The 17093-nt window shown below is 40.9% G+C and overlaps 1 protein-coding gene across 2 annotated transcripts in view; it reads right to left on the reverse strand.

The window, feature by feature from the left end:
* The window catches only part of LOC119916317 (ankyrin repeat and fibronectin type-III domain-containing protein 1), a 138264-nt gene that overhangs the window by 98417 nt on the left and 22754 nt on the right, over window positions 1-17093 (reverse strand). For both annotated transcript variants that reach the window (XM_038736293.1, XM_038736292.1), the window contains exons 3-4: window positions 4561-4745; window positions 269-507 (exon numbers count right to left, since the gene is read on the reverse strand). In XM_038736293.1, coding sequence (XP_038592221.1) covers window positions 269-507; window positions 4561-4745 — 424 coding nt within the window. The remainder of the gene's footprint in view (window positions 1-268; window positions 508-4560; window positions 4746-17093) is intronic.

The following is a 17093-nucleotide window of genomic DNA, read 5'->3' on the forward strand; positions in this document are numbered from 1 at the left end:
GTAATGCGTGTCTATGGGTGTGTGCCTGCATGGGTGTATGTGTGAGCATGTGTCCGAATGAATTCATGCCTTTGCTTATCGGAATATGTGAATGTGGAGATGAAGAAAGAAAACATTTGTAACTGGACCTGCCGTCCTACCAAAATGTTTGAATTGTGTGATAACATGGAATGTAGCCACTCATAATTGGACAGAAGCAAAAAAAGTTTTATTTTGAGCCAAACTCATACTTCACCTTAAATAACATGTAAAGAGGGATCAAACTTACAAACTTTCTCTTCAGCTTGCCCTTACTGCCACGGGTTGGCTTGCCCTCGACTACAGTCCCAGAGCTGTAGTCCGAGCCCATGTCCAGGTTGTCATCAGCTGAGACGCTCTTGCGGAGGTAGGCAGCTCGCGCCCGGAAGTGGGAAAAGGGTGACTGGGAGCGAGGGCGGGCCTCGGTGCACCGACCGTGCTGAGGCTCATCTTCGCCTTCCATGTCATCTTCCAAACGCCACAGTTCCCCTAGAGGAGAGTAGATGGGAGGAACAAAAGGGACACATGATCAGATTAGGGTATAGCCACGAATGAAACAAGAGAAGAAGTAAGAAAATGGAAAGAGAAGGGTTGCACGTAGAAGATATATGAGAGCAAGACAGATTGGACAGAATATTTGTTTCTACTGCTCAATTATTGCAAACTAGCACAAATTGCGGCCTGTCATCAGATGATTGCTTTCAGAAAATATTTCCTGAATGTAATTAAGCTTCCTTTTAAGGTGAAATATTTTACAACAACCAATTATTCTCAGCCCGCCTCCTTAACAACTCGTTTATGACTCCATGCGCTCGATGGAAATGATGGCTCATGAAAAATGCAGAGGAACAAATTTGCAGTGACAGTGGGGTTGTTCTGCAGCTCCGACATGATGGCTTTCGCAGTCACACAACAGAGATGGATGTGTACAGTCAGAACGCAGGCCAGCTAAACTAATCACAATGTACTTCCATCACTCTGCATTTGATGTTTGACAGACTTCCTGTCAGCATCCATCCAGCAACATCTGACTAACGGCACTCGTAAAACACTCAGTGGTCTTTAAGTTACTTGCAGCACTTGATGCATGCTGGCGAAGCTACAGCAATTCTGTACTTCAAGGTGAGGGACACTGTCAAGTAATTTACAGCAAATAATAAAATAAGTCTCAATCAGTTTTTTATACCATAAATACTGATATAATTTAACTAGCCTACATACAGCCATTAGATGAGAAATTTTCATTTTGTTTATTTGCCAGCTACTCATAAATCAAAATATGGCATGTTTCTATGCTGTAAAATTAAGCTCAGTGGAATGTAAATATAGAAAACATCATAAATGAAAAGAATGTATCATGTAAATGAGATATCTAAACCATGAACGAAAACGATAGAACGGTACACTGGAGCTGCAAATGTCTTGTTCTTAATTAACTTCACTGCTCTTACAACAAACTGAAACAGCTTCATTTCCATTTTCATGCCTTTCCATCTGACAAGGACTCAGTAGCATTTCTCAAAAATCTAACCTGAAGAACTGTAATGTTTGAAGCTAGCTACAAATGGCTAATGTTAGCTAACAGACAAATCAGTAAACTTTTGTTGGTGACATAATTATAATGGATATAATTAGAGGATAACTCATTACATGAGTGCAGCGATTCTTTTCTTGTTTAAAAATGATGGTTTTCATTAATGGTATTATTTTCCTCCTTATGGTTTTGGGTTATGTTCATGGTTTAGATATCTCATACAAATTTTCATTTAAGAAATGTTTTCCACATTCATATTCCACTGTGCTTAAGTTTGACAGCATATATTACTCTTTTAAAAAACATCACTGATATAAAGTATTAAGAACAAAGACTTAGATTTAGTTGTTGTCTATCATTAAGGGCTTGTATTAAAAAATCTGTCAATCAATTTGAGACTGATGGCCTTGCTTTTTTTACTGTTGGATCATATATTATAGTTAAGATAGAGCAATAAATACAAATATATGTTGTCTACTTAGTGTAAGACAAGGGGTCGAGCCAGTGGAATATTGTAGTACCCTTGTTTCTGAAGTTATACTTTGTGTTTTGTTTAACTTGTGTACTTCAATACACATCTTAACCCTGAGCCTTGTAATGACATCCCTTATTAAATGATTTCAACAGCAGCTCTTTTGGCAGAGACTGTTTTTGTGTGTGCTTATGAATGATCTTCAGAGTGTGAAATATGACAGTATCAGTTCCACTGTCTGAACAGCAGCCAAAATGCATCTGGCTTTCGTAGTTGGGCCAAATAACACTGCAACAAAAGGACAGGGGAGCAACTCCCAATGCGAGATCCAAAGCATTCTTGTCACTAATACGGGATGTTGTTAAAATCCGTGAAGGACGTGTGCCTGGGTTATTGAACAACTTGAATTAAAAAAAAAGTTTTCTCAGCACAACTGGAGAGATTAAGAGAGAGAGGGGTAGACAGAGAGAGGCAGCATCATGGTCGATGACAGTGGTTGCTAGGCAACAAGGGGCCACGTGAGACTGAAGTCGCTCTCAATTTGATATTTGCAACAGAGCAGCAGTGGGGCGAAAGGAAGAACAGGCAGAGAGACAGACTCGGACAGAAATTCAGACTCAGAGAGGTAAAGTCAGGACATCAAATCACTGACAAGTATCAAGTCCAGGATCATTAAAACAGTAGTAACAGTAAAGGTTTATTGCATAAGAGCTGTGAGGTCTGGGCTTGGCTCTTCTACCAAAATGGGTTTGTTGAGAACATAACACTTTGACAGATCAAACAAGGGAGATGGTGGGACAGTAAAAGGTAAAGAGAGCTAGTCGAAGGGAGGGAGGGAGCGAGAGAAATAAAGTCTCTTGCCGAGAGATTAGTTTTATTAGTTAATTATTATTATATCATGTTTGCCCCTTCAGCTTTTATTCATTTAACCACTGCACACTGTTTTGGTGATGAGTAATCAAGGAAGGGACACAATTAATTATTCTTAATATTAACTGAATCTAAACTAAAGTCAAATGTGCCCTTACATGTTTGGCACTTTGGCTTTAGGAGGGGGAAAAGGGCAGAAACAGTCTCCAAACATACCTTTTAAGCTAAATGAATTGCCACTTGCTATTGGTGCTTAGGGATGGAAGATTTACTTTTAGGTCACTTTGATAATCTGATAATTTATAGTTTATTTATGGTCAACATTAAATTTTGGGCGCATGGTGACTGTGTTGTTTGATTTGTTTGAAGTCGGTACCTCCTGTGTTGCTGCCTGTCTCTCCGTGAATCCAGTGGGACTTCGGTTTATTTCAAGTAGAAGACTTTGCCTTATTTTAATAAAAGTTTCTTTCTTCTGATGTTTGCCGTTTCTTTTCTGGCTTTGCATAATAGACACATTTCTTTTCTCTCAAAAGAGTGCGGTTTCGGGACGTGGAGGACTGAGGTTGTGTGTGCCTCACGTGAAAGCTCTGTGTGTGTCAATGGACATGAATGAGGAGACAGGTGTGTAGGGATGCTTGACCTGAGGCATGTCCTGCTGTGATGTGATGGTTGTTGGCTTGCTGACGATTATGAAGTCTGGCCAAGTCTTGAATGTGGTGTTCAAGGGTTATAGAGAAGATTACTTTACAAATGACCCACTTTGGAAAATTGTGAGAGCTGCTAGAAGCAGAATCAACTGATGTTAAATTATCCACTGAGAAATTATGAATGTATTAAAACACACTGTATGTAGGTCACTTTTGAAACTGTTAAAAAGCAAGCTCAAGCATAATGTTTCATACCTTTATGAATATTTGACTAATTCTTGGCTCGATTGTTTTGTTTATACTAGTACCTTCATTTGTGTTAATTTATTCAGTGTTAATGTATTAACATTTTTTATTTGCCATTTGCTTTATTTAACCAGGAAGTCCCCTGAGATTAGGAGGGAGGGGGACCTGACCAAGATAGATAGACATGTTTTGGACATCTGGAAAGCATACCAAGGCCTAGTGTAAGGTTTCCTTTCACGTGAAATTTTCACCACCTAGCCTATAAATGTTTTCATCCTTGAAAAAACACCTCACCCATCCATCCAGAAGATGAAAGATATCTCTGTCAGCAGGTTACAACTTGAGGCTTCACCATGACAGTTTTCCCTCTCAAGTGAAGACATGGCGTTTGATTCATAAACAAACGAGACATACAGTGATTGTTGGCAAATGAATAAGAACCTGCTGCTAAAGCTAAAGGGGCTTTCCTTTCCCTACAATGTAAGTCAGACAGATGCAGACATTTCAGGATGAAAAGAAGGGTTTTGAGCGGCAATGCCATAATTGTTTGCTGAAGTACATTTGGGAGATTTTGGAGAATTTACTCAGGCTTTGTCAAAATCGGATTAGTGATTTGTCAGAGATATTACTTAAACAAATGAATAAACACACAAACAAAGGATATGGAAGAATCACACAGATGCAGTCGATTCAACAAAGTCGCCTGATATTTTTTGTAAACAAATGCTCCCCCCAAAAAAAACAGTAGTTGCCAAATTCCGTTTTATATTTACCTGCAGGTGGCAGAGTGCAGCCCTTTGGGTGGCTGGTGGCAGCAGCGGGCGGGTTCTTCCTGCGAGGAGGACTCCCACCGATGAAATCCGAGTGATGGACCCTGGACACAGTAGGAGACTGGGGGATGCTGGGGAGAGTACGGGACTTCGCCAGTAGGGGTCTCTGCAACTTCCTTTCCAGTGACCTGGTTAGAAAGCATAGACAAGCAAATAGACAATTACATGGGAGCGTTTTGTTTCCAGTCACTAGCAGCCAGTCCATCTATGGAAACTACTATTTTAAAAAAATCTATATTCTATATAAGCGCTGTTCTAAACCTTTTAAAATCTGTTCAACCGCTGGTAGATGGTCTGGTGGTCTGGTGGTTTCTGTGGAATGTCTACTCTTTCCATGCTTGCACATGGATGTTTGGTTTATGTCACATGAAGTAGTTTTTGGCAAATGTAGAACAATGGTTTTGCTGTAAATGACTCTTCCTTTCTTCTGTATCTAATGAAAAGATACTATTGGTTGCATAATGGCTAGTACAGTGTTCCTTATTTAAGGCTCAGATAACCTTTGAATACATTTTTGCACCGAGAGAGGGCTGCAGATGGTCACTTCCATTGGAAACATAGTAAGAAGGAATCTTTTAATGGTCGGTGTGAACCTGGGAGGGATGATTCCAGCAAGGCAAACCTGGCTTCAAGTAGCTATTGTTTTAAGACAAACATGGACATTTGTGAACTTTTCCTTTAAGCTATCCCTGTGCAATACAATACCAACACATGTACGCAAACACCCACCCATACACAAACATTGGTACGCACACACAGCTTACTGTTAATGAGCAACAAGACAGCAGCTGTATTGATCATTAGTGTAATTACTTCCAACTCAGCATAATCAGTCTGTAGGCCATTTGGAACACGACCAATAGAAATGGCTTTCTTTGATAGCAGTTGATACCACACATGCTCCAGTGGGACCCCAATCAATAGCCACAATCACAAGATCAGCTTAACAGCAAATTGGTGACAAGCCACTACACAGTCAAATAATATGCATATATCAACAGCTTTGTCTTAAGGTGGCCTTTGTATTTAAATTGTATTTTCAAAGAAGACACAGATGAGTGTTTTTTTCCCTATTACTCAAAGTACAAACAGAAACAACACCCCTAGTTTTACCGCAGTATCATGTCATAGCCATACTTTGTTATGTGTATTTAAGCAGAAAAAAATATATCAGTCAAAACATCTTAGGCAAGTACACAAATCCTAGATTGCCAATATCACATTACATTACAACAGATGTGGTTAATATTATATAAAATCATCCCTAAAATCCTTGTGTCTCATGTATAATGCAACAGAGATAAAACCTGAACAAAAAACCCCAACAATACTGAGTTACTGCAGCGAATCCTCCTCCAATGCCAGCTCTGATCAGCGTGATGTGATCAGATTCAATGAAACGTGGCCAGCACTTCAGACATCAGAGTCTGTCTGGCAGAAGTGGAAGATGTCTGACTTCCCTCTTTTTCAAGTTTAGGTGCAGAACACATGATCTGAGGCTTGAAATCAGTCAGGGACGTGCAAGCTGAGCTCCCCCAGGTTTGTGTGTCCTGACATTTGCAGGGTTTCAGCCTTTGATTTATGCTGAGATTTATTTATTTAAATTACTGAGCTGAGGTTTGTTTTGAGGTTCGTTTGTCTTATTCTGATTTAGAATTAGACTATGATTGCATATAAATGTCTCATATGTGGCGAAAAGGGCTTTAATACTGGTAACTGTGGCAAAACAATTTCACGTCATTACCCAATGAGCATATTTAATCAAATATCATCAGCATTATCTGACGTAAGCCACCCAATTCCATATCCTTTGATCTATGCATGGAATCATATCTAATCCATTAAAGGCTTGACTTACAATACAAGATTATTAATCATTAATTCAGCATGTAGCATCATTCAGTTGTATATGCATTACACATTAAATTGCAATGTTCTTAGTGCCAGCATGCTTTTATAAGCTACTTGTTTCATTTTACAGACAAGTGCTCCTGAGTAAAACTCTAAATCTGCCTGTGTTCGAGTGAAATACTTCAGTTCTCTTTAAACTCTCTCAGATGTCTGGCTCAGGATGTGTTTTCAGGCTTGGGGCTATTTATCACCAGGGAGCTATCAGGTGAACCGACAGCCAGTTCTATGTCAGCATATCTAAAGGCTTGAGAAGCACTGACATACAGTATGCCCGCTGTCAGCTAGTAAACGACTCCCCTGATAGAGGAGGTGGGTGTTGCAGTTGTGAATATTTGACCTGGGATCAGAGAATCCCTGAATGAGATTCAAAGCAGAGACGTGGAGGACGCGGGACAGTCTGATGATGAATGATGCTTTTGTAGTGCTGAAGATCAGAGGAAGAGCTGGTAATGGCTGTGTACATGCAGGTACACTGTAGCACACACACATACACACTTTGATGGTATTAGAAACAGGCAGGTCTCTCACTTCACAGCAATCCATACTGACTTGCATGAAAATAAACATTTGCCTGAAGCACACACACAAGCATACACACACATCTTACAGTTGGCATAAGATGAAATATCTCAGGGTCCATCGGTAAAAACACATGCATACACATACAACCACACACACACACACACACACACACACACACACACAGTTGGTCTCCCATCAACACATCATGATGATAACACACTGGGCTGAACAGCCGGCCCAGGCCACTCTGACAATTTGTGCCTCAATCATCCTACAAACCTGTTGCTTAGCGACTCTGTCTATAACAACAGGGGGGGGGCAGGAGAGGAGAGGAGAGGAGAGGAGAGGAGAGGAGACTTTGACTTTTACCAATACTTTATTGGCACAACTACATAATTTAAAAAACCATTACCTAATCATCACAATACAAAAGCCAACAGCTAGCTAAAAGACAGACATAAAGACTCCTGATCCACCGAACATAGCACATCTTTTTCACCCCAAAACGTCACAAATTTATCCACTCTGTCAGTCATTTTTGCAAAAGCAAACTCCACCTTTAGCCGGGCCTCAACCAGGCCTTTGACTATCAGCTCAGCATCTCATGAAGCCAAACCTTTACCCTTGTTTTTTCTTGATAACCATATAGCCAGTTTAACTTGTCCTAGCAAGAAGTTCAATATGCTAATTTTCTTTTTTGAGGCAGGTTTATACTTAAGACCAAATATGAAAACACAGTCATTAAAATCCTCACTTAATCCATAAACCATTTTTTTTGTTAAGGAGAGAACCCTGTTTAACCTGGGGCATCTCAGCCACAAAGGCTCCAGAGTTTCCTCCTGGGAGAGGCAGCTCGTGCTAGTTGTGGCGTCAATGTGTGCCACATATCTGTTTGTAGCCACCGCCCCATGCACAATCCTCCACTGGACATGTGAGTGCGTTTCGCGATGGGGGCCTTATACAGGGACCTCCAGCTGCCCCCGCCGGGAAGAACCCGGTGCAAACACCTTTGACCACTTTAATTCTTTCAGTTCTGCCAATGCAGCCAGGTTAAGGACTTTAACACTTGTGATGTACAGCGTCTTTCTATTTATTCCACTGAACGTTCCACATTCCGCTGCTTTAAGGGACATTAGTGACCCTCCTCTCTCCTTCCAATCTTCAATAGCGGTGAAACCTTCAACTCAGGGAACTCCTTCTCATGAGTGGCCTCCAGAGGGTTTTTTCTCTCCCCAACGCTGCCCTAATATGACCAGGGGGTGCCGACCTGACCTCCTCAGTAAGTGTTTCAAACAGTCGGATTGATTTTATTCCAGTCTCAAGACTCATCTCTTCTGCGGATTTCCATCGTCCATTGGACAACAAATCAGACAGCTTCAATAAACCTGCTTGTTTTATAACTCTCTGTATGCTTGGCGAATTCAGGAGTTTGCTGTTGATGATGAAATTCAAAAGAAGCGGTTCTTCTCCAATACTCCCATAAGGTTGTGTTCCATCTCCATCAAAAGCACTCTACTGATATCTAACAGAAAGAGGAGCTTATCATAAGTTAGATTCGTAATTCCTCTTAAAAGCATGGCAGCTATCTCCGTCCACAGTATTCTTTTCTTGTATAGCAGGCATTGTGCTGACTGTAAACGAAAAGCCGCAATCCGACTGCGGATTGTCTATCAGACCCTGACCACCGTCTGCACCGTCGGCAGGTAAAGTACACCCTCAGGTGGTTCTAGAACAGCAGAACAGTGCCAGAGCATGGAAGCAATCAGATTGTTTGCAACCAGAACTCTTCCCCTATAAGACAGCTGAGGCAGGACCCAGGTCACACACCTTTTCCACAACTCCCTCCCTGTTTTTCTTTTGGAAAAGTTCATTTCCCAGATAAACACTTAAGAGCTTTATTCCCTCTATGTTCCACTCCAGACCTGCAGGAAGTCTCGGGGGTCCTGTACCTTCCCACTGGCCCAAAATATAGCTAGAGCCCGAACGATTTGCTGGACGATATTATCGGCCGATATGAGCTAATTGCATTTAATCGGCATCGGCCGTTTATAACAGCAGATATATGACTATTAAAAAAGAAACACAGATTCAGATACTTCACTCATGTCATGGGTGTTGCATAGTTTGCCCACCAGAGCGCGCTGCAGCTGTTAACTACACTGCCTCACAACAAAAACCACAGAAGAAGTTGACCGGAGTCTACTGGCGCCAGCCTGCAGCATGTAGACACACAGAGGGCTGTGTTAATATAGCTAACTATAATCAGAGCCGTAACGTAATCGTAGACGGCATGATTTAGACAGAATGGTGGTTAAGAAATGGTTTCACGTAGCTTTGGTTAGAATTAAAGAGTGCTGGTAAAGGGATGAACTTGATGTGAATGTGCTACATTGAAATTATGGCAGATTATGTGTGAAGTGAAACACACATGATTATTCTCTCTCACTGAAAAAGTTGCACCTTCCAGCAGCAAATACCTAATGATGTGCAATTGTTTACATGTTCACTTTTTGAGACTGTAATCGATTTTATTAACATCGTACGAGCGCTACATCCTTACACAGACAAGCCAGTTCAGGACTCCACCATGAGTTAGGGTTTGTCTTCAGTCCGGACCAAAATGGCATAGAAGAGACACTATCTCAGAGTTACAAGAATACAAACGGCTAACAAAGGTTTTATAGCCCACATACATACCAGCTTTCAATATCGGCCTGTTCTAAATGTAGTTTATACATTAAAGGGGTCTACTCTCAAAATCGAAATATTGGCTCATAAATCGGCTCCTTTTCACTTTAATATCGGCATCGGCCCCCAAAAACCCATATCGGTCGGGCTCTAAATATAACCCTCACATTTAGCCCAGTTTACCTTTGCAGATGATGCATGCTCAAAAAGGGATAAGTTCTGAATAATAACCTTGATATCCTTTTTTTGTTTAATGAAAACTGTGACATCATCTGCGTAGGCACTCAATACAACACCACACTGATTTTCCATCTTCAGTCCCACCAGACTTGGCTCAGGATGTAGTGCCCGTTAATCAGAAGGTTGGCGGTTCAATCCCTGTCCCCTCCAGGCTGCATGTCGAAGTGTCCTTGGGCAAGATACTGAACCCCGAACTGCCCCTGTTCTGCCAGTGTGTGAATGTAAGTTTCTGTTTGAGCACTTAGGCTCAGTGTATGAATGGTGAATGCAAATGTAGTGTAAGAGTGGTTGAAAAAGACTAGAAAGGTGCTATACAAATACAGAGCATTTACATTACAAAGTAGTGAGACCGGCCTCCAATTCTTTAGAAGTCCCAGGTCTCCCTTCTTAGGTAAGAGCGATAACACAGCTCTTGTACAACTGGTTGAACTTTGAAAACATCATGCAAGTCCTTCTTCAAGAGCTCCCAAAAACAATTGTAGAACTCAGAAGAAAGTCCATCAATGCCGGGCAAGCGTCCAAGACATTTCATCTGTCCAGCACAAGGGTAAAATCCCTCTCCAAATCTGATGAAGTTTGCGTAGGATCGTTCAAAAACATATAAGCCTGTCTGCGAAGAGACTGCACGTGCTGCAAATTAGCGTCCTTACACCCTAAATTAATAGTTCGAAAACTGCTTGCAAATTTTCCAAACCTTAATAGCTCTTTCTCCACCACTTCGTTTGGGATGAATGGAGGGATTCCCGATACAGTAACCCAGGTGGAAGGAACAGCCAGAGGGGTGACACTTATTAGACAGTCACTTAATATGACGCCGTTCTGAACCAGCACATGGACAAAGCGTTCTTCTTTCAGAAACACGACAGCCTTGTTCATACAAGCTCCGTAGGTTATGTTGCCATAACCAATTTGTTCTCCAACACTTACAAAACTTCCTCCACAGTAAAATGGGGATCAGCTACAATCCTTGCTCCATGTCTGATTTACATTTTCGACATGTCCACAACCAGACAGCAATCAGCCCTTTTTTTTCTTTCTATTTTTTTCAATCCGCGTAATAAAGTATTAATTCCCCTTACCTTATCATGCAGAACATGAAGCGGAAATCAGAGACAAAACAAAGTAAATTAACTCCAAACTCATTCACCACCACACACTCCCTCACACGCTCTCTCACACCACCAAACTCGCAGCATGCAGTGCAGGAGAGGAGAGGAGAGGAGGAGAGGGCTTATTTTTGCTACCCAGCAGCAATCTGCATTTTCACAAAAACAATGTCTTGCCCGAAGTTGTAAGAACCAAGTGCATTGCATGTTTTCTGGTGCCAGTGTCTGGTGCTGCAGTCAAGGGAGACAGCTCACTTTCTTTGTCAGTCTGCGTGTGCAACACCGTTACGTGTAAAAAAATAAAATACAACAGTAAATGAATATGTTTTAAAAAAAAATTGAATGACAGACAACAAGGTGAATAAGAGAAGGAAGAGGAGAGATGGCAAAACAATAGAGGACGATGCAATGGTGACGTGTGAAAGTACACTCTGTGTGAAAAATAAACTCCGTGTGAAAATACTTGCTGAAATAGGATAATGAGTTTATTTGAGCACAAACACACTCTGTGCATGCTTTTGAGTGCTCATCCTCTGGCTCTTTGGTCTCTTCCTTCTGTGTCTTCTCGTGCTTGACTGACAATTAGAAGAGCTCAGAAGACCTTGCAAAAGCTTCTGTTCTCTTTCTCACTGCGGGCTACAATATGCCTTGCTCCCACTTCCACAAGAACAGGTTTTAGTGCAACATATGTACAACAATTTGTATTAGTGACCTATTTTAATGCTAAAATTAGCACATGAAACCACCTGACTGACTGAAACTGCAACTGGTGAAGTATTTTCCCAACCCTGACACTAAAACCTATTTCTGAGCAGCTGAGTAGAGTAATGCCTGGTTAGTTTACACCCTCCAACCTTGATTCAAGCCGCTGTACATGATGTCAAATCATCATTAAGGCTTGGCTAAATGGGAGTCAGTTTCCAGTAGCTTGATGAATGCTGTGTGATGGTAAATGGCTCTGTTGATGAATGCAGTCGCTGTAGTGAGAACTATCCAAGGTGCTGAATCAACTTGGAACACAAGCGTACAGAGTAGGACTTGCACATCTTCATATTTCTTTTTACTCACATTCTTGTTGAGTTTTCATGAAACTATCTGTGAGACGATTTCAGGTATATGATTAAACCATTTTATGATTTAACACAGACTGAAACAATTGAGACTAATTAGTACTATTGATCTTTCTTCTGTTTTCTAATCTTGAACATTCAGCTACTGGCACATGAACAAGGTAGCCAGTTAAAAAGCATACAGTTACTCATTCATAGACCAAACTTACAGCTTGGCACAGAGCCATTCATTAACAATGTTTTCGCTCTGTCTGGATGCGGATGTGTGTTTTGGGGGCTTCTTTTTCTTCTTTTTTACTTCTCTTCTCTACCTCTCACAATCCCATTCTATCTGACCACTATATATTATCTTTTGAGTTCCAAATGTCAGACTTTAAGCCACCAAACAAATACTCCTATACTAGATCCCTATCTGATGGTGCTGTGGTTAAGTTTAAGGATTCAGTCACTTCAGTGTGTAACTCAATTCCGTGTTTCAAAATACCTATACCGATACGCAATATTTACCTATAGACTCTTATGCTAACATCAATCCCTCAGAAATCGATCATCTCATTGATAGCACTACAGGACTGCTCCAAATGACACTTGACACTGTTGCTCCTTTGAAAAAGAAACTGATTAAACACAGAAGACTACCTCTATGGTACAATAGCCAAACATGCAAGCGGCGTGGCGGTAGTAGCTCAGTCCATAAGGATTACGCTAGGAACTGGAGGGTCGCCGCAACCAGAGTTGCAGAGTGTGGACGGGTAGCTATAGAGGTGCCAGTTCACCTCCTGGGCACTGCCGAACCCCCAACTGCTCGGGGCGCCGCACTGAGTGGCAGCCCCCTCACTCTGACAATCCCAGGTTCCTCTTCCACACTGTAGCCAGATTGACGGGAAGCCACAGCTCTATGGAACAATGTATCCCTCTTGACCTCAGTAGTGACATTTTTATGAACTATTTCAACAACAAAATTTTAGTTAGTAGAGATGAAATTCAGTACCTACTGCCTTCATTGGATGCCGACCTGCCCTTAGTCTCCTCAGAAGCACCTTTAAAGCTCAATGGATATTAGGACTGTTTTGCTACCATCAACCTTCACCAACTTACTTCAGCTGTGTCCTCGTCCTAACCAACGACCTGCCTCACAGACCCCCTTCCAACCAAACTGCTCAAAGAGAAACCTTTCCTTGACAACAGGCTATGTACCTCAGTTTTTTAAGTAAGTGGTTATTAAACCACTTCTTAAAAAGCCTGCTCTTCATCCAGGGGTTTTAGACAGTTACAGAACAACATCTAACCTTCCTTTCATATCCAAGATCCTTGAAAAAACTGTGTCAAATCAACTCTGTGAATTTTTGCATAGCAACAACTAATTAGAAAAATTTCGGTCAGGTTTCAGAATGCATCATAGTACAGAGACAGCACTGCTAAAAATCTCTAATGATCTTTTAACTGCATCAGATGAGGGACTAGTCTCTTTATTGGTCTTGTTGGATCTAAGTGCGGCATTTGACACAACTGACCAACCATATTTTATAACAGAGACTTGAACACGTAATTGCCATAAAAGGAACTGCTTTAAGCTGGTTTAAATCTTACTTATCAGATCACACCCAGTTTGTACATGTAAACAATGAGTCCTCTCTGCACAGCAAAGTCACCCATGGAGTTCCACAAGGTTCAGTCCTTGGACCTATTTTATTCACCTTAGATATGCTTCCGCTAGGTAATATCATTAGGAACCACAGTATAAATTTCCATGGTTATGCTGATGATACGCAGTTATACCTTTCTATCAGACCTGATGAAACCAACCAGTTAGCTAGGCTTCAAACGTGCATTAAGGATGTGAAAAGGATGTCTTAGTTATTAAATAATTTCTTGATGTTGAACTGTTGAAAAACTGAGGTTGTAGTACTTGGACCCAAACACCTCCGAGACACAGTGTCTGCAGACATAGTGGCTTAATGGCATTGCCATGGCCTCCAGCACCACCGTGAAGAATCTGGGAGTTATTTTTGATCAAGATCTGTCTTTTAACTCACACATAAAGCAAACTACAAGGACTGCCTATTTTAATCTTTGCAATACTTCGAAAATTAGAAACCTTCTGCATCCAGATGATGCAGAGAAACTTGGTCACGCATTTGTTACCTCAATGCTTGACTACCGTAACTCCGTGCTTTCAGGCAGCTCAAAAAAATCTCTTAAGTCTCCAGTTAATACAAAACGCTGCTGCACGCATACTGACTAGAACCAGTAGGAGAGATCATATCACCCCTGTTTTAGCAACTTTGCACTGGCTCCTGGTAAAATTGAGAATTGATTTTAAAATACTTCTTCTTACATAGAAAGCCCTTAATGGTCAGGCACCATCCTATATGAAAGAACTCTTTACACCATACTGCCCCACTGCGCTTCCAAAATGCAGGGCTACTTGTAGTGCCTAGGGTCTCTAGATGTAGAATGGGAGCCAGAGCCTTTAGCCATCAGGCACCTTGGCTATGGAATCAGACCACTGTTTGGGGTCGGGAAGCAACCAACATTTCCATATTTAAGAGTAGCCTAAAAACCTTTCTTTTTAGTAAAAATTTTAGTTAGGGATGGTTTTTCTTTATTTTGTGTTTAAATGATTTATTTCTTGTTTTTTTATAATTTAGTATTTTATTGTTTTTTTTAATGTGTGTATCTTGTTATGTGTTGTAAGACTTTTTATCTAATTGCAATCTTACTGCTGGTGATTTTTGACTTCAAATAAATTTGACTTGACTTGACTCTTCTCATCGCTGTCTTTACACTCCTTGTGTCTTTCCTCCAGATAATTTCCAACCACTTGCTTGCATTTCCTTTTTTCTTCCTTTTACTTCTCGCCTTGCATCATCTTTTTCCCACACTCACATTGCCTTCTTTACTAAAGGATATTCATAAAATTGTAACCTACAGATAAAACTGACCAGTGATAGCAGCATTGTTGTACCTTAGTGCAGAGTAGGGAAGACATGTTTTCAGGAGGATGGCAGAAACAGTACTGACCCTATGTGGCTAAAGGGTGGAGAGATTAACCTCTGTCCTCATCTTTCACTGATTCAGTATACATCGTTGAAGAGTCACTGGACTGGACAGATTGAATAAAGCAGCTTTGAGTACCTTAAGTGACAGGCAGGAGCAAAGGCCAGCCATCATGGACTCGCAGACGTATCCCTCTACATTACAGAATGATGGACATTAATTTGTTCATTACACTGCAGATTCTACGCATGGTTAACTGACCGATTTGTCACCATTGATTATGGCTGTATCACAGAGGATGCACAGTTAGTGCCCACCCTCTGCAAAGAAAACTGCTTAAACTACAGTATAACTCTTTTGGAAGTATATTTGCATGTAATTTGTAAGCAATAACTGAAAGACCTGAAAAGATGTGAATAAGGGAAAAATGGGCTGTTGAAAGCAAAGTTATGGAAAAATAGTCAACACGAGTGATCGAACTATGAAAAAATAATGGCAATTCCAGGCTGACATATCTTCTAGCATTTCAATAGCATTTAAGATGGAATTTGGTGGTTTCATTGTAACAAAGACAACTTTGAAGGCTAATATGGGCTCAAGTTCTAATTAAAAAGTTACAAATATCTCAATTAAATCTGGCACGAGTGGAAATGTAATGGCTTTAAGGTCAGTGGGAGGCAGGAATACAGTACAGTGTGAGCTCTTGGCTAATCTAAATTTAGAGGCAAGGTCATTAATTAGTCTCAGCAGAAGGTGGCAGGTGACATGGGTACTTGCAAGACATTACTAGAACGTTGGAGAGATGATTTCTAAGGCTGTGAACCTGAAGCATTGACTGATAGCAATCCCTGCTAAAGTCACTCTCTTTCTCAGCACATATGTCGTGCACGCATACACGTACATGCATCTTAATCTAATTCAAGCTCATGACTGCAGTAACCGGTTTTGCACTAGATTGCATTTCTCTTCCTGCTCCTATTCAATCAGAGACGAGGAGGCAGCGCTCCACTGTCCTGGTCCTTCAAACAGACTTGTCGCAACAGTCTTACGTACCAAACCCCTCTGGCTCCTTCCCCTTCTATTACAGAGAAAACAGGTATGAGAGAAAAAGGGGTGATAGGGAAAGAGAATGATTAAAAAAAACAATAACAAGGAGGACTGAAGTCAGACAGAAAAGACAGGAAGAGATGGAGGGGCGTAGGTAGGGGGTGGCCTGCGAGAAAGAGACAGTGAGTGGGAGAAACGGAGACAAAGACACTGTGGGAATGAGAGAAATGCTGGATTTGTAACTGCAGGGAAGAGCTTTTTTTGTACCAGATGTCCACCCACATCAACACATACGCTGTGAGTGAATGATATGAGATTTGATGACCGTTATTTCAAAGTCTAGAGTACTGGCAGTGGTGGGAGTATTTTTTTAAATATTTTTTTTGATCTGTACTTTCATCCTGGTTATATAATTTATCAACTCACAAGCAATTTAATGGGATTCATGTTAAAGCTTAAGATATCTGAAGGTTCAGAAGTGGTGAGCAAAAAGAAACGCAGGACACCAAAGTTTCTTTTTCCTGGGAGTCCTGCTTTAGCAGCAGGCAAAGCAAATTACATTATCTTTCTAAATTTAGGACACTAATTGCTGCGCTCTGATGCAAAGCAAGAGTTTGTTAGAACTTAACAAAGCCACACAAATGAAGTTTGCAGGGTGTGAACAGCTTCTGAGTGACACAAAATTAACTGGGTATTAATATTTTCAAATCCATCTGAGAAAGGTTCATTACACACATCAGACCATTTCAGGTACTCCATATGTAGATAAAACCACATAGGAAAATTACAATTAGACTACATCTTATTATACTGTACATCTGCTTGCACAGTCCTCTTTAGAGCTGACTGTGATTTAGAAATCTAGGTTCAGGACAGAAGATTAAACATGTTT

Source organism: Micropterus salmoides, unplaced genomic scaffold, assembly GCF_014851395.1.
Source record: "Micropterus salmoides isolate LMB-PRFRI ecotype aquatic unplaced genomic scaffold, ASM1485139v1 Ms_hic_scaffold_21, whole genome shotgun sequence".
NCBI lineage: Eukaryota > Metazoa > Chordata > Actinopteri > Centrarchiformes > Centrarchidae > Micropterus > Micropterus salmoides.